A 20,324-nucleotide genomic window follows, 5' to 3' on the forward strand; every position below is an offset into this window, starting at 1 on the left:
ATAAATATCAACACTAGTTTAGACCCTTTACCAAATAGCGTAACAATAGATGCCCCTTCCCAAGTTTCCAGTGCTGACCTATGCACCCATGTCCTTTCTCGTTATCTTGGATCGTCGATGTATCTCCTAAGTCATGTCTCCCCTATTCTTTTAGGAACGCCTCGAGTAAAGATCGTGTACTGGTACAAGTCATCCTTATCAGCAAATCAGGCAGGCACCCCACTACTATAAACCCTATTTTGGATACTTATCGAGTTTCATTAGGAGTTATGCATTACATGTAGTTTTGGTTAATAAACTTGTTCACTCTACACTTAGAGTCACTCTTTAATCTGTTAGAAGCCTTTCATCTAAACAATGGGAATGGAAACGCTTAATTATTCATTGCTTAGTTGTTTAGCAACGGTAGAAGTCAAGCATGAGAAGGAAACTCATTCTCGCGTGTGTAGGATGCTACACTTGGATAATTACTCACTAAAACTAATGGGGGTACAACTTGATCGATTTACTTCACTAATCTGGCTAAGGAATAATATCACTAAAAGTTATAAACTTGGAAACCACTTGATAACTTCGCTCATGCGAGGGGTAGGTCGTTGTGAGTGTGGGATCTTAAATGACGTAGCTCGTGGAGCAGTTAAGGGCTGATTATTGGGATACATAAGTCCGAGTAACCACCTGTACAGACCACATGTCGCGGATGGGGTCGACAAGCCAAGTAACTAATTGCGACCAGTTTATTCGTGAAACTGGCAAGGAGGTGGCGTCAGTCAGAAATGTCCGGGACATTGACCGGGCACTAGTCGAACCTTTCATTGGCATTCAGGCTGGATTAGGGAAAGGTTGGAGAACGTGAGGCAACCCTTACTACTGGACCTGGTGTATGGTGGTTAGTCCCGGTCTCCGTGTGGATACAGTTGTACACCTCTGCAGAGTTTGAAAGCCTGAAGTCCCTTAGGACGGAACCATTCGATTGTTCCTACTTTCTATACCCATGATAGCGTATTTGATGGAACATGAGTACTTTGACATATATATCTACTATGTGAATACTTTCGTTCTAATGATATAACATAGCATGTCATACTTTTAATAATCGCCATTGCTTTTCTGCAAACGTACAAATACCTAATAATACCCATTGCATCCACCAAATATGATATGTTGGAATTAAGTCCTACGAGTACGCAATGTACTCACGGTGCAGCCATTAAGTTATTTTGCAGGTAGCAAGACATTTCTCCGAGACTAGCTTCGATGAGTGCAATGGTTAGCAGACCTTGGAACGGGTGTTCTTCAAGATGAGCTGCGTGTAATCTGATGAGTAAAAGAGTGAATTGGGGTGTAAACCTAGATTGAAGGTAGTAGTTAAATGGAGAGTTAATGTTAATAGTAGTTTCTTGTCTAGAATATATTTTATGGTCAATGATGTTTCAGCCATGTGTTGGAGACTCAAGTGTGTAACCGACCGAGTTGTTCAGCCCTGTATCAGGTATGTGTGTGTAACTCAACGCAAAGATTCTGAAGAGGAGTTGCTGAGTGCGTTCCTTGGGGCCTCGCGGTGGCAATTTAGCGACAATCCCCCTGCGACCCGTGGACCCCCATAGGGTCATCTGGACGTCCGGGCGCTAGACATACCGTATACGTAGGGATAAGATTAAAAGATAAGTATGCATACATGCATGCATGTACTGTGTGACTCGTAACAAAACTAAACTTAAACAAAGAAATTCTTTTTGGTTTAAGGCCACATATTTTGCTGTAAACTACTCCATCTGTTCGTAAAAGAATGCAATTATGAGAAGCGTATTGGTCAAACTAGTATAAGTTTGACCAAGTTTATAGTAAATAATATTAATATTTATATCTTTAAATAAATTTATTATGAAAATATATTCGATAACTAATCTAATGATACATATTTTGTATCACGAATGTTAGTACTTTTTTATATAAATTTAGTCAAAATTCAAATGGCTTGACTTCTCGAAAAATGAGAATTGTATTCTTGTGTGAACGGAGGGAGTACTCCCTAGGTCTTGCTAAGAACCAACAATCAAGGAAGAAATATGTAGGAATTCGTTGAAAGGGAAATCAAGAATTCAGCCTATGCACATGCATTGCGTAATCGAAGATGCAGATGGATACACATCTGTTCATCACGTAAAGGAAGGATCAGCAGGGCTGCCGTCGTCGAGCCGCCGTTTGGGAGCTAGCTAGAAGCGTGAGTTGGTAGGTCTGCGTGCGGCGGCGCTTCCCACGCCGGCGAAGGAGTTGCTCCTGGTGACTGGCACCGACCGCGGCTGCCTTGGGCGCCGATAGCTCTTCCACTTCTTGACCGTCACGCTATCGACGCCGTCCTCCTCGTCGCTGCTGCTCGGGACGTGGCACCGCTCCCCAAGGATGATGGTCTTCGTCCACAGCGTGCCTTCCTCCCCGACCTTGCCGCCGCGGTGGCACCCCACGAAGACGTCGTCCTCCGCGGCAGCGGCGGCGGCCTCCCCCGATCCGCCGCGGTGCATCGACCGTATCCTCCCGACCCGCTCGGCGAACCGGGTGTGCTTCGCCGACGACAGGCTCCGGCGCGGGGGGAGCGGGTCCGGCGGTAGGAACGCCGGCGGGATGGGCCCGTGCGTCCCGACGTCGATCACCGTGACGGGGCCAACGACGTCAGCCCCGCTGGCCTTGGCGGTGTCGCTCGGCGTCGGGGACACCTTGGCCGGCGTGGTTGCGGCCGTGCCAACGCTGCCGGCGCCGTTGCTCTCCCTGGACCCACAGCGGTGGTTGGACGACGACGCGGCACGCGAGACCCGGCGCCGGCGCGATGACGATGACGAGGACTTGCGGGAGTGGATGGTGCACAGTGCGAGGCAGACGGCGACGACGGCCGTGATCCACGCGGCGTGGAGGAGCGCCGGGGAGGAGGAGGCCATGACGACGATCGGCCGGTGCTTGGACGTAGAGGAGGTAGGGTGCGCTCTTGCCATTGGATTTGGAGGAACGTGGAATTGGGAGCTCGATCTGGAAGGTGATCAGGCCAGGGGGTCTCTCTCTGCCTACCCTATCACCACTGTTAATAACTGCTGTTGATTTAGCACTAGTGGTAGTGCAGACTCTGTCTGAGATGGGCAGGTGCGGCGGCGAAGATCGATGGAGCAGTTACGACACAGGCTATGCATGGGCACGGGCATGGCTCTGAGAGACAAGGAATGGATAGTCGGGGGGCACTGGGTGCGGTACGTGCATGGAATGGAGAGTGGAGGGAGTTGATCCGGGAAAGGTGGCGCGAGTGGGTATGGGTTGGCCGGTTCAGCTCTCAGCTGGTAAAACGGAAGAGACGCCATGGAAACCGAAGCGTGCACACACCGTGCTAACTGCTAACTGCAATGCCGTACCTTCAAAATTTGTGCTCTAGAAATCTTCTCGTAGGTCTTGGGACCGTGACTCATTGACGGGGCTGCATGATCGTGCTCTTTACGGTTTTCTCTAAGGACCATGCCTCATCGACGGCAAATAAAGGTTTGCAACGTGCACCTTCCGCACACGGTTCCGAACAACACGAGTTTCCTTTACACACGTGTGTCTGGATACGTATATGTGTCCGTAAAAAAAATGGTATGACCGTATGAGTAATTGTGGGAATCTAAAATTTTATAAGACATGATATATGTGCATAATTCAATCGGATTTGCGCATGTGGATGATTTGTACTCTCTTTGGTCAGGATAGTGGCGGAGCTAGACCAAACTCGAGTTGGGGGGGGGGGGGGGCAGGGGTATCGTGGACGCCTGCCCCCGGGTGGACTGACCGCGCAAAGCGTCGGTTAAAGGTGGGTCGGTTGAGCCAACGGATCAGTAGCACACCGGCGACTGAAGGATGCAGTTGATGCCGTCGTTGGAGGTTGAAGAAGAAGCTCGAACCAGGATCCCATGTGGAGGCGGAGCTGTTAGACCAACACCAGGAGGGGAGCTGCCTAGCTGAAGAAGGGGGCACTAGAACCGGAGGCTGCTATGTAGCGAAGAACGCGGGCGGCGAAGGTTGTGGATCGGAGGGAAGCAGATCTCAGTGATGGCAGGTGGAGGTGGAGTCGGAGATGGAGAAGAGGAGAACCGCATAGTAGAAGATCGTGTTTATTTTATTTCCACTAACCTTGGAGGCGACGTCGTCGGAGCCGAGGAAGATGGCGAGGAAGACCATGACAACGACGGCGCGGCTGCATCTCCAAGACAGGACTTACCCATCCGGGTCACTCTAGGTACTAGAAACTACCTCTAAGTACTACAAACTATCTACTAGGAGCCCCGAGCCCCCCCCCCCCCCTAGCCGGCTCCGGCAAGCTCGCCAGAAGAGGGAGGGAGGGGGGCGGCTAGATCCGCTCGGAGCTCTCGAAGAGGAAGGAGGACGGGTTCACTTTCGACACTGCTGGGGAAAAACAACAATGATTGTTGAGTTTGAATATGAGATTGGATATTGAATAAGATATGGTTGCCCAAGATGAGTAATTGCAAGGATATGACCAAGTGCACGGAGAAATCAGTCTAGAAATAGGGTAAGGGGCAGCAACATGATTACCTCGTAATTTATGGTCTAGATGCTCTCGATATATCGACAATGGTTTCAAATTCTTCTTGCTTGGATGATCCTTCTGCTCCTAGTTAGCTTCTTTATTCTTGTACTTGGTCAAAAGATCTTCAAAGCTTGGCCTCGCTTTGTTCCTGTATTTGTTATTCTTGTCAACTTTTCTAGAAAAATTGGCTAAGCCAGTTTTCAAACCAGCCAAGGTGGTTTCTACAGCTTTGACGATCTTGCTTCTGTTTTGCGCTCTAGCCAACCTTGATTATTATTCAAATATGTTTCTTTTGAAGTGTGCTCATCATTGGGGGACAATTTGATTAATAGATCTAGCCAATATTTATCCAATTATCAACTTTTCTTCATGTGTCAAATCTATTTTTCCTTTAAATTTGATCTTTCTTGACATAACATACTTGTCTAATCACCTTGAACTTCTTTTAATTCATTGACCAATTTGTTTGATGAAAATAGTTATTATTTATAAGGCTTCTGAATTGTCTGGCATCTAGATAAAATAACTAGGAGGAGACGACGTCCAAGGATTATAAGAATATCATAGTGCAGAAAAATAAGACATGTTGAAATAAGGCGCGCATGACATATATGATCCATTTGGATAATATGGTGTTGATGTATGCGAATTATTCCATCACGGATTCTGATTACCAAATTGCTTTTTTAGGAGATGATTGGCTTGCTTTGAATTGGTAGGCTAACTAGAATCTACGGTAAGTCTTTGTAATTTGGAGTGGTGTAGTGTGTGCTGTTCGGTGTTTCTTCCTCTTTTTTCTTCTTAGTATAATGAAGCGTAGTTCTCCTGCGTTTTCGAGAGAGAAAACTAGAATCTAAGGTATTCTTTAGTTATTGGCACTTAGCCAAAAAATTATATTTCACCTTTTTGTTTGGATGCTTGCTCTGGCCTTTAGCTTCGATGGCTTTTCAAACACTAATCTTAGTTTTTTTGTTCTGTTTTTGCTGTTGTTTTTTAATGTAGAAGAACTAGATGTAGGCACTATACTCTTTTCAAAAGGCTTTAAACTTTCTTTACTACTTATATTTTTTATTTCACTAGGTTTGGCTTGAGATGGTCAAATTGTAGTCTTCTTATATTGGTAAAAAATATCACAAGCTCATCTATCAGCTAATGATATTTTTTACCAAGATAAGATGGACTACAATTTGAACATTCTTTGCAGCGCTCAATAGCAGTTGGTTTGGTATTAGCATTAGTCAGCTCTACGATGATTGTATTTTCTTTGTTCAATATCACACCCTAAAAATTCTATTTGGGTTGTGAATAGAAAACCCTAAGTAAAATAAACGACACTAATATTTTTCTAAAATTCTCCTAAGATTTATTTAAATGTTAACAATTTATGGAGAATAAATAAATTTTATAAATTTTTTACAATTTAATATGAGGGGTTATTGCATTCATGTCGGTTAAATGTCGTGTTTTATGAGTACAAAATAATTTAATGCATTTAGATATCATATAATCTCCCTCGGGAATTTTTTGGATTTTTCTGGAATTTTGCCCATCTTTCCTAGTGCAAAATCCAAATTTGGTGTGCTCAAAGATCCTTTTCATAAGCTCTAAGTATTTTATTTGGGTTCCTCATGTTTTAATTTATCTTTTGGTAAATTTTTCACATGTTTGGGTATGTATCGCAACAATTGATACAAGTGGTCACAATGTTTTTCTCATGGACACATCAATGACGATCTAGTTTTTAGGATGGATAAATTTTAGAATGATAGATTTTTTATTTATTTAGTTTAGACTGCGTGCTTTTTCAAGAGGACACAAGTGGTTCCTAGCAAAATAATGATTATGAATTAATAAAATGTTTTCTTTTATTATTATTAAACGTTGGGAATTGTTGGATCGGATAGACTTGAACAATCTTTGTCAAAATAGTATATGGTAATTTGTACACTCGATAGGAGCTAGTACGCAGGTATTTTTCAGGATTGAGCTAGTAGGAAGTTGCGTTTTTTTTCATTATGGCAGGTTGACAGCCAATAATGAGGATATGTGTTATCCATGTGCTTATAAAGTATTGTCCGAATCATGTGTTTGGATCATAACTGAATTATAGTCAGATTATAAAATATGGCCACCAAATTATAATAATCATATAATCTTTGGGACGTGCTACGTCAGGACGTCGACGGATAGGATTCCATCGGACGGTCGTTTTCCTCGCGCACATGCACAACCTGCACCCCGTCTGCTAATTCGTCCTGCCCGCATGCGCATCGCGCCGTCGTCACGTCCATACGACTCACTCGCAATCCGCCCCGTCTGCACCGGAAGACACGAATGAAACATCTGGAACACACACTTGCAATATATGTGTGAAAACATATGCAACATCCAGAAAGAACACTTACAACTTGCAACACGAAAACACTGGCTGCAATGGAAGAGTGAAACATATGAAATATTTAGAACATACTATTGCAACATATGTGTGAAACATATGCAACATACAAGTCAAAATGCTTGCAACATACGTCTGGAATAGATGAAACATTTTGAACAAACACTTGCAAACTATGCAACACATGTAACATCCCCGATCTACTTTTGAAACATTCATGTGAAACAACTGCAACATACCTCTGAAAAATTTAAAACACTTGAAACATATATTTACAACATAGGAAAAGAGGAGTGCCGGTCAATTTGGACCATCATTGTGGAAGCCGGCGGCACACGAGCACCACTAGCATCCAGCACCAGCGGCGCGCGCGAGCACCAGCGTCACAAGCACCGAGCTTGGCTTGGCTAGGCGAGCGGCGTGCGACGGGCAGAGCGAGCACAACCAGCACCAGCGCGCGATGGGAGGGGGCGAGAGGCGCGTGTGACGAGGGCAAGCGAGCAGCGACGGATGGGGCGTGCGGCAGCAGCGAGGGGGGGTGTGCGTTCGCGTTCAAGACGGGGCAGCCGCAAGGCGCTGCGGCAAGGGATGAGGAAGCAGAAGGGATAAGGATGGGTGATTTTTTTAATATACTCACGGACAGAGCGAGTGGCGGGGTAAAAGCGCAAGCACGAGGCGGTGGGCCTGTGGGAGTGTCTGACGATTTGTGCTCGCGTCAACGTAAGACGCATAGCATTACCGATAATCTTTCTCTAACTTGATTTTTGGAAAGTATAGGTCATTTGTACTCCAACTAACAATAATTAACATTTGTTACCAAGAAATCCAAACAGTATATGTTATTGTAATCCATAATCTAGATTATTATCTCATCTATAATCCAATTAGTTTAAAGGGCTCCGTAGAAAGTGGGTTTTATGAGTATATATGGTCAGCTGCCCACCTTATGACATGGCTTTGGCTGTTGGATTGACACTGGTGGCCTAGATTAAGCCACACAACCAGGATCAAAATAATGCAGTGGAAGTGAGGAAAAGTTTGGAAAAAGATGGAAACCAACCACTCGTGCGTAAATAAACGAAATGAAATTGATCAACTGTTGAATCAACTTGGACCATTGCTGTCATTTTCATAGGCTTTTTGTTTGCCAATTTACACGCGTCACGTCCATATTTGCTCACATAGTCACATGGATGTAAATGCAACTAAAGCAGTTTGCAACCCAAGTCAAGATCCTTCCTGAAAACAGGACCGGGAAGGTGAGCCGTGCAGTCCCCCGCCTGGCGAGGCAGGAAGCCCGGTCTCCCACTCCTCTTCTGCCATAGCCGGTGGAGGAGGGGCCGCGAGGGACACCTCCGACGTAGCCTCCGCCGTCACCACCGGGATCGCCGCCAACACCGTCGCCCCCCGCTGCCGCCATGCTAGCAACCGACCCGGAGAGCACCACCCCCGGAAGGGAAGGACTTGCCGCCACCACCCTGTTCTCCCCGCCGCTCGCCACGGCGCGCTGCAAGGTGGGCCTCCAAACCTCCTGCACGGGAGTTGGGGCGATGCTCAACCCCGTCAGCGTCCAGCCGCTGTCAAAAAGTACAGGTTAGTCATACTCTAAAAAAGACTCAACAGCAAGATCGAAAAGAAACAAAGAAAAACATACTGGGAGGTAAGCGGTACGACTCTGAAACCAAGACCCGACATCGACGGGCCCGCATGGCGAGGACCGCTCCCGGGCTACGACCCGCGCCCTCTCACTTCAGCCGGGGGCGGAGTCAACCCAACCGGCTCCTGCCTGGCCCGTGAGTCACCATGACCTTTGGCTTAGGGCACACCGACCAGAGCAACAGGCAGGGCATCCTCCCGCTGTGAGTCGCGCGCTGGTGCCGGCCCCGATGACGCACAGGTGCAAGCCCGCTCCTCTAACCGCCTAGCTTGCTCGACCGCGCCTGCGGCAGGTGGGGACAAGACCGGAGACACCACCGAAGGGCGCAGTGACCGCGTCCGCTTCGCCTCCTGTTCGCCAGCGGCGTCCGCGCTCATAGCATGCTTCCTCAGCACGGGAACATCGCCGCGCCCCTCTACCTCCTGCTCACCACCAGCGGACATGGCCGTAGGATCATAACGCTCCGACGAGGTCGCAACGACCTCTCGGCTTTCCTCCTCCTTGGAGAAAATCATGTCATCCCCACCTCTGTGGGGTCCTCGGACTCGAGCTCTGACTCGACGTCGCTCCTATTTTCCCCGGCCTTCACGCGATCGGGTGATCTCCTTCTCCTTCTCATACTTCCGCCGAGCCTCCTCGGCTTTCTTCTTCTTCTTGGCATCCGCCGCCTCCTTCTAGGCGGCCTGTCGAGCTACACCCTCCGACCCCTTTGGAAGGTGCGACCAGGACTTATAAGCTTCAAGTCCCTACAAAATAGGCGACTCAAAATCAAAAAAGCAAGAAAGCAAAGGGGAATAGAACACGGAGTAAAAGAGAGGGGAACATACCAGTTTGGACACCACCAAGGCATTGAGAGGTCCGAGCTTTCCATCGACCTACTCTTTGGGCTTCAGCTGCAGCACCCGGTCGAGGTGACTCCAGACCTCGTCATTCGACAGCTCCTCCAGCGACGCATGATCAAGGTCCGTCGGGCCACCGTACATCCACATCGGTCGCGCCCTCTCCGCCAACGGAGCGACCCAATGACGGTAGAGAGTGTGGAACACCCGCACCCCTTCAAGGCCACGCTGCATGAGCTTCTGGAGCTCCGCCTCGATGATCTCCACCTTCTTCTTCTCCCGACAGGAAGGGCCCCACGACCAACTTTCCCGCCACTCCGGCCTTTCGCCAGTGAACATCGGGAATGACACCTCCACTAGGTTCCTGATATAGAACCACTCCCCGTGCCACCCTCGGTTGGAGTCGCAGGGGATGTACTGTAACACCTCGGGTGTTTAAATACTAAAACCTGCCATGTCATCATATGCATTGCAAAGCATTTGGCCTTTAGTGAAAATTTTGATATGCATACACTAAAACAAGTTTACCTTTATGTGGTATGTGTTGAATTGTATTGTTTGAATCAAGTTCAAAATTTGGTTTGGATTTGAATTTTCAAGAAAACCCTGATTTTTAGTATTTAAATCCTACCCTAAAAACTCATTTCAAAATCTAAGCATATTTTGGGATTGAGCCTAAAAGCAAAAGTGTAGAGCTTGTCAAGTTATACAAAGTTTGTTTTTGGAGTTTTCAAAGTTGTTATAAAAAATTTGAAGTAATTTGAAAAGGCGAAGTTCTTTAAATGTCCCCTATTTGAATTCAAATTTGCATTTCAAAATGTAGACCGAATTAGGGGGTGGTTATAAAAGCAAAGTTGTAGAACTTTGAATTTTGAGCAACTTTTATTTTTGGAGAGTTTTGAGTTGTTATACAAATTTGGGAGTAATTTGGCTTTGAAAACGAATGGCAATTTTGTAAATAAGTGGAACAGTGCCATGGCGACCGCCCCACCGCCGGCGTGCTTCTCCTGGCTTCCAGTCACGCCTGTGGCCGCCCTTGGCTTCGCGCTGGCGTGGAGAAGGCCGTGACGTGTTTTCCTCTTGCTTCCTTGGCCGCCCTATAAAGCCCTGGTGTCGTCGCCGTTCTTCCTTTCCCTTGCTCTGTTCTTCCCGTCGCCATAGCTCAACTTCGGCGAGCCCGCACCATCGCCGTAGTGCTCCACCGTCGCAGCCAAGCCGGTTCTAGCTCCGTCTCCTTCTTGCGCATCCATCCAGCCAGCTTGGGTCACCTGATTCCGCCGGGAACCTGCTGTGTGAACCTTTCTTCCTCACGGCCGGCAACCTCACCGGTGATCCCGTTTCACCGCGGCCAGCGCTCTCCGGTGAGTCTTGGCTCTTGCTTAGTGTACCTATAGTTTCATCTCGATGCCGTGGTGCTAAATACCTCATTGCTTGGTCAATTTGTCCATCACAGTCACCGGTTCACCGCCGTCGTCGTTGTTTGCGCCGCCGTGATCACCGTGGACGTCGACCAACATCTCCGTTGATCCTCTGACCTCACTCTTTGCTCCATCGCATTCGGGGTGAGCTGTTGGACCTTCCTGTGCCATTTATTTAATCGCTATCGGGCTCCTGTCACCGGTGTAGTGTCGCCGAGCCACCGTGTCCGCCATGGCTGGCGGAGTGCTTGTATCGTGTCGTAATTAATCTTAGTAGTGCCAAAAATCGATGCGCCTAGTCATGGTGAACGTGTTGGTATCTTCGTCGTCGCTGTTGGTCTCATCGGCGGCGAGATTACGTCGGTCAGCGCCGTCGTCGCCGTAGTCAAACGCGGGAGGTTGAAGATGACATGTGGGGTCACCTTGTCAGTGACTTAGTGGTTTGAAAATGGATTTTTCTATTTTTCAGATTTGAGTGAATAGTGATAGTTTTTGTTATTTTTGTGTAGAATTATTTAGAGTTCTAAAAATTATGAAAATTTTTGTGTGACCTCTCTATGATGTATATTATTTAAGAAAAATATGAAATATTGTTTTTCAGTACTTTTTGAATGTGATGAAAATTGCTCAATTAATTACTAAATGAGTTTCCATGATTTTTCTAGGCTTAATTAATTATCCAAAAATTATGAAAATTGTTTTGCCACTTAGTTATCATGGGATAAACATTTACAAAAATTTTGAGCTCAATTAGAATAAGTTGATTTATTTCATAATTTTGAATTAAATAATTAATTCATAAAAGCAAATAGTAACCTTTAATGATTTAGGTTTTGTTTGAAATTTTGGATTGAGTGATGACCTTGGGTCATTAGTTGATAATGATCCTTGGCAATTGATGTATGTGTTACGAAAAAGTTTTAGTTAGGCCCCATTTGGCAGGGCTTCTCCACCGGCTTCAGGAGCCGTTTGGAGTCGTTTTCTACCAAACGGGGTAAAGTAAAATAGCTTCACTTGTGAAGCCCCTAAAAACATGCTCTCATAGTGATTTGGGGTGGGATGGAGATAAAAAAAGTGGCTTCTCCTGGCTCCTCCTCCAGTCCCCTAAAAACATACTCTCACAGGGAAGCCATTTTGCCAAACGGTTTACCAAAACCGCTTTAGCTCCACCGGTGGAACTATTCGTGGAGCTGAAGCCAAAAAAATGGCTTCACTAGTGAAGTGAAGCCCTGCCAAACGGGGCCTTAGTTTGACTTACAACTGTACCACGAAAGAAAGTTGTATTCGAATTGTTAATTTTGCATCCATCATCAAGCATCATGTTTCGTATCCCGCATCATGTTAAACATGGCATTGTTACTACGTGTAGTGAACGAAGGTGAACACGTTGTAGTTAATCAAGTTGTGGAGGAGGTTAATCCGTCTATTAAGGTCGGATCGGATAATTGTGGAACATCGTAGGAACCTAACTTTTCCATCAACGAAGGCAAGCCCCGGATGCATTTAACCCTACCTTATATTTTACAAATTTTATCGCTTTTGCATTTATATACCGCATTAAGTGATTAGGAGTCAAGTGGAAACCTAATTGGTGCATTACCAACCTTGTTTTTCCATATCTACCTTGTTACCAGTTTTAATTCATAAATGACTAGTTATGCTTAGTCCTGCTTAGCCGGGTGATTACCTGTCACCTGAGAGTTTTAAATGGATCTTTGGTTAGTTATGTTATCATGAGATATGAGCATGGGAAGTAATAAATCTAGACCGGGTGGACTCGGTGTAACACCTCGGGTGTTTAAATGTTAAAATCTGACATGTCATCATATGCATTGCAAAGCATTTGGCATTTGGTGAAAACTTTGATGTGTATTTACTAAAACAAGTTTACATTTGTGTAATGAGTGTTGAATTGTATTGTTTGACTCAAGTTCAAAGTTTGACTGGGTTTTGAATTTTTCGAGAAAACCCCGCGTTTCAACATGTAAACCCTACCCTGAAAATCCATTTCAAAATCTAAGCATATTTTGGGGTTGGGCCCAAAAGCAAAAGTGTAGAGCTTGGCAAGTTATACAAAGTTTGTTTTTGGAGTTTTTCAAGTTGTTTAGAAAATTTTTGAGTAAATCAAAAAGGCGTAATTCGGTAAATTTCCCTATTTAAATTCAAAAGTTCATTTCAAAATCTAGACCGAATTAGGAGATGGTTATAAAAGCAAAGTTGTAGAACTTTTGATTTTGAACAACTTTTATTTTTGGAGATTTTTGAGTTGTTATGAAAATTTGAGAGTAATTTGTGAAATTTGGCGAATGGCAAACTTGTAATTTCTGTGAACAGTACTCACCGCTCAGGCTACACCGGCGGCGACCTTCGGTTTGCTTCCAGGCGCGGTCGTGGCCGTCTTTGGCGTCACGCTGGCGCAGTGAAGGCCACAGCGCAGCTTCCTTGCGCTTCTGAGCTGCTCTATTTAGCCTAGGCCGTCGCCGTTGGCCCCATTCTCTTGCTCTGTTCTCCCGACACCACCGCCATAGCTCCGGCGAGCCCGCACCGTCTCCCTAGCGCCGCGGTCGTCTTGGTAAAGGCCGTTCCAATTCCGTCTTTCTCTTGCGCATCCACCCAGCCAACTGTGGTCGGCTGATTTCACCGAGAACTCGCTGACCACGCTCTTCTTCCTCGCGGCCGGCAGAGTCCCCGTCGAGTGAGCGCCGTCGTGGCCAGTACTCTACGGTGAGCTTCTAATCTCGGGAAGCATTGTTTCAGCTTCTCCGTGATGCCATGGTGCTTAATATCTTGTTGATTGCTCGTTTTGTCCACCACAGCCACTGGAACACCGCCGTCGTTATTGCTCACACCGCCGTGATCGCTGTGAACGCCGCCCCGCTTCACCGTTGCTTCTCCGGCCTTAATTCTTGCTTGAACATGTTCGTGGTGAGCTACTGGATCTTCCCATGCCCTCTATTTCCCCGTTTTCGGCTTCGTTTCGTCGGCGTAACGTCGCCGAGCCACCGCATCCGCCATGGCCGACGCCAAGCTCGTAACTCGTAGTAATTCGTCTAGCTAGTGCCTTCAGTCGATGCGCCGTGATGATGTGGTCATTTTGGTACCTTGACCGTCGCCTTTGGGCTCACCGTCGGTGAGTTTGTGCCGGTCAGCGCCGTCGTCGTCGTGGTCAACACGCGGGAGGTAGAAGATGACAGGTGGGGTCCGATGTCAGTGACTCAGCGTTCAAATGGATTTTTCTATTTTCAGATTTGAATGAATAGTGTATGTTTTTGTTATTTTTGTGTAGATTTATTTAGAGCTCCAAAAATTATGAAAATTTTTGTGTGACTTCTCTGAGATGTATAGTATTTAATAAAAATATGAAATAATGTTTTTCAGTAAGTTTTAAATGTGATAAAAATTTCTCAATTTATTCATAAATGGATTTCCAGGATTTTTCTAGGCTTATTTATTTATCCAAAAATTATGAAATTTGTTTTGCCACTTAGTTAACATGTAATGAACATGTACTAAAATTTTGGGCTCAATTAGAATAAGTTGATTTATTTCATAATTTTGAATTAAATAATTAATTCATAAAAGCAAATAGTAACCTTTAGTGATTTAGGTTTTGTTTGAAATTTTGGATTGAGTGATGACCTTGGGTCATTTGTTGTTAATGATCCTTGGCAGTTGATGTATGTGTTTACGAAAAAGAATTAGTTGTTTGACTTGCAACTGTACCGCGAAGGAAAGTTATATTCAAATTATTAATTTTTCATCCCTCATCGAGCATCATGTTTCGAATTCTGCATCATATTAAACATGGCATTGTTATTACGTATAGTGAACGAAGGTGAAAACGTGGTAGTTAATCAAGCTGTTGAAGAGGTTAATCCGTCTGTTGAGGTCGGGTCAAATACTTGTGTAACGTCGCAGGAATCGGACTTTTCCGTCAACGAAGGCAAGCCCCGGATGCATACAACCCTACCTTGTGTTTTATAAATTAATTTCGCTTTTGCTTTCCGTTACTGCATTAAGTGATTAGGAGTTAAGTAAAAGCCTAATTGTTGCATTACCACCCTTGTTATTCCAGATTTACCATATTACCAGTTTTAAACTCGTATATGCCTAGTTTTGCTTAGCCATGCGTAGAACGATGAAGGTCGGGTAACTACCTGCCACCTGCAAGTTACAAATGGAACACTGGTTAACTATGTTAACATGTGATATGGGAATGTGGAGTAATAAATCTAGACCGGGCGGACTCGGTGAGTGTGAGCCACAAGACATGGAGGTCTTGTGAGCGGGTTCTTTCCGCCTGTGTCGATTAAGGCACGTCCGTTGTTGAATTGCATGAGATGAGAATTTGTAGTACTAACCACATACTCCGGTAAGCCTGAACTTGGCAATTCTATTACGAGAATGGCTACTCGTGCACTGGGAGTGGAGAGATGGCGGGAATAGCGTGTACCCTCGTGGCTGGAATGTGGCCGGATTTGAGGTGTGCTGTATTCTCGGGTGGCGCGAACCCATTCTTGTTTTAGAGGATCCGAGGGTAGGTTGATATATGTGAGTCGGGGACCTGCATATGTCGTGTGGTCTAGAATCCCCAGCTGGGCTTAATCGGTTCGAATCGTCATTGCTCCTCGGTTATGGAGACTCAACTCACTGTTCATCATCGTAGAATTAATAACCAGAACTTAAATAAGGCTTGTGAAGATGTTGGATATGAAGTTTCATGATCTCAGTGCGGATCGTGTCAGCTTTGTATATAATTCTAGAGAAGTTTTCTATATAAAGAATGTTGTTAAAAGACCTTTCACGCAAAAGAACTTTGATCATTATTAAAGCTATACCTTGAATCCCTGAGCCTGCATTACTGAGTTTATCAGTTTAGATTTCGGATAAGTCTTGTTGAGTACCTTTGTACTCAGGGTTCGTTGACCCCTTGTTGCAGGTGAGCCTCATGAGCAGATCTATTTTGGATCGTGCTGCATGACTATCGTTCGTTCTGACGATGAGAATTAAATGTGTGATCCTTGGGCAGGATATTTATTTTGTGTGTTAAGTATATGTTAATTATGCCACTCCACTACTACTATGGTTTGTAATAATTATGGAACTTAGTTTGTAAGGTTTGAAACAACTGGTTTGTAAACTATGTTATTGTAAGACTTCCGCTGTTTTTACTCTGGTTTTGATATTTGAATAAATGTTGTAATACTGCATTGACTCTGTAACGTGATCCTGCTCGGAAATCGTGGATGATTCGGGGTTCCCCGAGGACACCCGACAGTCTTTTTAAGTTATTGGAAACATATGCATAAATGTCAAAGGTCGTCGGACAGTGACAGGTGCATGTGGGCCCTATAACTTAGGAGGTTCTGCCACAGAATGGTATCAGAGCGTTTGTTACAAGGTTTTGCTGTATTGTTTTACGAAAACTTCAAAATGAATTGGGATGACTAAATTTAACTTGATAATTTGGTCCAAATTGCTTCTGACTTATCTTAATTCTTTCTCACCATTCCCTATTTGATTAAAATGTTTTGTGTGGTGGAGTAGTAATTATGCTATGCCCTATATAAAAATAAATGTTGTTTATGTGCATTATAAACTTTGATGTTTTTGTTCGTAAGAACGATTCATGCATCATGAATAATTCACTCGTTACTTCCTTCACCTCTTAGTCTGGAGTTAAGTAGTGAGACTGGTTTGGGAATGTAATCCATCTTAGCTACTCTTTGGATTTTGATCAAATGGTCTTACTTGGATTAAATTGGTTTCCTACAGTATGGCTCGTGCCAAGATGACGCCCCATAAGTCCACCGGACCCAAAGGAGTTCCTCGTCACCAACTTGCCCCTAGAAATGATGGTGCTAGCAGTAGCAGTACTAGGCCTGATCCTCAGGCAGAGATACAGAGGATTTCCGCAGAGTTAGCACAATCTACTAGAGATAGGGCTTTGGATGTTATACAAATAGGTGAATTACAGGGTCAATTGAGGCAGCTCACCACCGCGCATAGGAACTACGAAAGTATGTTAGTTCGTACGGTGGAGGGAAGAAATGAAGCTTGGCATAGGGAGAATGTAGCTAGAGCTAGAACTCATGAGCTAGAATTCTATGTAGAAGATTTAGAAGAACATAATACCTATCTACATGAGGAAGTTCATAGGCTTAGCAATCTACTGAATCCAAATCATGAGCCTCAAGCTGATGCCATGGACCCTGGTGTCATCCTTGCCGATGATGATGAATCGGGAGAGGAAGAAGAAGAAGATCCTGAAGAATTAGTAATGATCGATGAAAGTGATGATGAAGGCGGTAATAATTCCGGAATGGATACCGAGCCTGAAGTTTGAAGAAATTGAGGAAAGGAGGAGAGTTGTATAATAGTAGCTTTAGTTAAGTTATGTAGTTCTGTTTTCGTACCCGTAGGTTTGTTTGTACATTAGTAAGCTCCATGTAATGTGTCTAGAGTAAGCTATGGTACAATTCAATAAAGATATGTGAATAAAGTTTGGTTTGTTATGAGCAGATGCGTCGTACACGGGGTTCGTTTATTCCAGGAACTTCACAAGATGAGGACGGTATTCCTGATCCGCCACCAATTCCAACCAATTTAGCTGATGCTATAACTGCACTCGTCAATGTGACGGCTGAAAATTCTCGTTTGCTTCATGAGATGGCTCAGAGTAATCAGAATCAGATGTACGGAAACCGTGGACGCCATCATAACCGACAGGAGGCTACATATGTTGATTTCACAGACACAAGACCCCCAGTGTTTACCAAGGCAGATGAACCGTTGGAGGCTGATGACTGGCTTCGAACCATGGAGCAGAAATTTGACCTTATCCCATGCACAGAGTATCAGAAACCTACGTTTGCCGCCCAACAACTTAGAGGAGCAGCAAGTGCTTGGTGGGCAAACTTAGTGGCTATGCAACCAACTGGCATTCCAATAACTTGGGCTGAGTTCCGTACAGCCTTCAGAGCCCATTATATCCCTGAAGGAGTAATGGCTATGAAGCTAGATGAATTCCTTGCTTTGAAACAAGGAGATCAAAGAGTGATGCAGTATGTGGGAAGGTTTAATCATCTGTCCCAATATGCATCCGAACATGTCAATACCGATGTCAAGAAGAAGAGGTGGTTTATGAGAGGCCTGAATACCAAGTTGCAGACTATGATGACCACTTGCACCAATGTCACTTATCATGAGGCAGTAAATATTGCAATTGCTTCAGAATCAAAGTATCGGCAGCACAAGGAGCTCAAAAAGAAAAAGAGTGTGCCGTCTGGATCTTTTGGGGGAAATCCGAAGAGGCAAAGGGTGATTTATCATCCAGTACATCATAATCGTCCTCCTTATCGTCCGCCGTAGTTCCAAGCCGGGCAACAGTCAAATGTCCGTCCTGCTATAACCTATCCGAGTTCACAGTCAACCAATGCTCCTGGTGGCAATACTCCAACATCCCAGGGTCACAACTATCCGTGCTATAATTGTGGAAGGATTGGTCATTTCTCCAGGGAATGTCCATATCCTAGGCAGGCTAATCAAAATTATCAGAAGGCTCCTGCCAATCAACAACAGGGTCAGGCACCAAACAAGAATCCCAATCAAAATGCTCAGAAGGGCAAAGATGAGAGGAAGACAGGACGGGTGTTCTATATTCAAGCTGGAGAAATTCCGGAAGGGGAGCCAGTGATGATGGGTATGTTTCCTATTGCCAATCACTCTGCAGTTATACTTTTTGATTCTGGCGCATCGCATTCATTCATCAATAGAACATTTGTCGTGAAGCATGAAATTTCAATTGGGGCAACAAAGGAAAGTTTCTTTATACAGTCGCCCAGGGGACGTCTGTGTACTAAGGAGATGGTATACCAGGTACCCGTAAACCTGGGTGGGCATATTTTTCCCACTACCATGATTATCCTTAAGGATCAGGATATAGATGTAATCTTGGGAATGAATTGGATGTATCAGCATAAGGCTGTTATAGATGCTTTGAATAGGACCTTAAGAGTGAGTTTGCCTGATAGTAATTCTCAACTTCTTATCCAACTTCCAACCCTAAGAAGATCAGTGAGTAAGATTTGTACAACTGTTGTCAAAGAGATTAGAGATATTCCGATAGTGTGTGGATTTCCAGATGTGTTTCCTGAAGATTTACCCGGTCTACCACCTGATAGGGATGTACAGTTCAATATAGAGTTACAACCTGGAACAGCTCCGATTTCTCGGAGAGCTTATAGGATGCCACCTAAGGAATTGGCCGAGTTGAAAACTCAGTTACAAGAATTGATTAAGAAAGGGTTTATCCAACCTAGTTCTTCACCTTGGGGATGTCCGGCAATTTTTGTGAAAAAGAAAGATGAGACCCTGAGGTTATGTGTTGACTATCGTCCATTGAATGAAGTGACCATCAAGAATAAGTATCCATTACCTCGGATAGATCTGCTTTTTGATCAACTGGCCGGAGCCAAAGTTTTCTCCAAGATAGATTTGAGATTAGGATATCACCAAATCAAGATAAAGCCTGAGGATATTCCCAAAACGGCATTTACCACAAGATATGAGTTATATGAATACTTGGTAATGTCTTTTGGTTTGACAAATGCTCCAGCTCATTTCATGTATCTTATGAACTCAGTATTCATGCCGGAGCTAGACAAGTTTGTAGTGGTGTTTATTGATGACATTTTAGTATATTCCAAGAATAAGAAAGAACATGCAGAACATCTCAGAATTGTTCTAACCCGCTTGAGAGAACATCAACTATATGCCAAGTTCAGCAAGTGTGATTTTTGGCTTAAGGAAGTGCAATTTCTTGGACATGTCTTGTCAGCCGAAGGAGTTGCAGTTGATCCCAGCAAAGTGAAGGATGTGCTTGATTGGAAACCGCCAACCACAGTTCATCAAGTTCGGAGTTTTCTGGGTTTGGCGGGATATTACCGTCGGTTTATTCCAGACTTCTCAAAGATATCAAAGTCCATAACTAAATTGTTGAAGAACCAAGTTAAGTTTGTCTGGTCATCAGATTATGAAGAGGCTTTCCAGACTTTGAAGAGACTATTGACTACAGCGCCAGTGTTAGCCCAACCTGACATCGAGAAGCCATTTGATGTTTATTGTGATGCTTCAGGTATTGGTATTGGATGTGTGTTGATGCAAGAAGGCCAAGTCATTGCCTATGCATCCAGGCAACTTAAGCAACATGAAGAACATTATCCGACTCATGACTTGGAGTTAGCGGCTGTGGTTCATGCTCTAAAGATTTGGCAGCATTACCTGCTTGGTAATACGTGTCATATGTATACAGACCACAAAAGCTTAAAGTATATCTTTACTCAGTCAGAGTTGAACATGCGACAAAGAAGATGGTTAGAACTGATTAAGGATTATGATTTGGAAGTACATTATCACCCTGGTAAAGCAAATGTGGTTGCAGATGCTC

The 20,324-nt window shown here is 44.7% G+C and overlaps 1 protein-coding gene across 1 annotated transcript; it reads right to left on the minus strand.

The window, feature by feature from the left end:
- Positions 1 to 1,994: 1,994 nt before the first annotated feature.
- On the minus strand, positions 1,995 to 3,179 carry LOC136458384 (uncharacterized). The gene has a single exon (XM_066458324.1). The coding sequence runs from the start codon at positions 2,985 to 2,987 to the stop codon at positions 2,217 to 2,219; it is 771 nt and encodes a 256-aa protein (XP_066314421.1). The 5' UTR covers positions 2,988 to 3,179; the 3' UTR covers positions 1,995 to 2,216.
- Positions 3,180 to 20,324: the final 17,145 nt, after the last annotated feature.

Source organism: Miscanthus floridulus, chromosome 6, assembly GCF_019320115.1.
Source record: "Miscanthus floridulus cultivar M001 chromosome 6, ASM1932011v1, whole genome shotgun sequence".
NCBI classification, from domain to species: domain Eukaryota; kingdom Viridiplantae; phylum Streptophyta; class Magnoliopsida; order Poales; family Poaceae; genus Miscanthus; species Miscanthus floridulus.

Coding starts and splice junctions, on each gene's coding strand:
- LOC136458384 (XM_066458324.1), bottom strand. CDS start 2,987: ATGGCAAGAGCGCACCCTACCTCCTCTACGTCCAAGCACCGGCCGATC.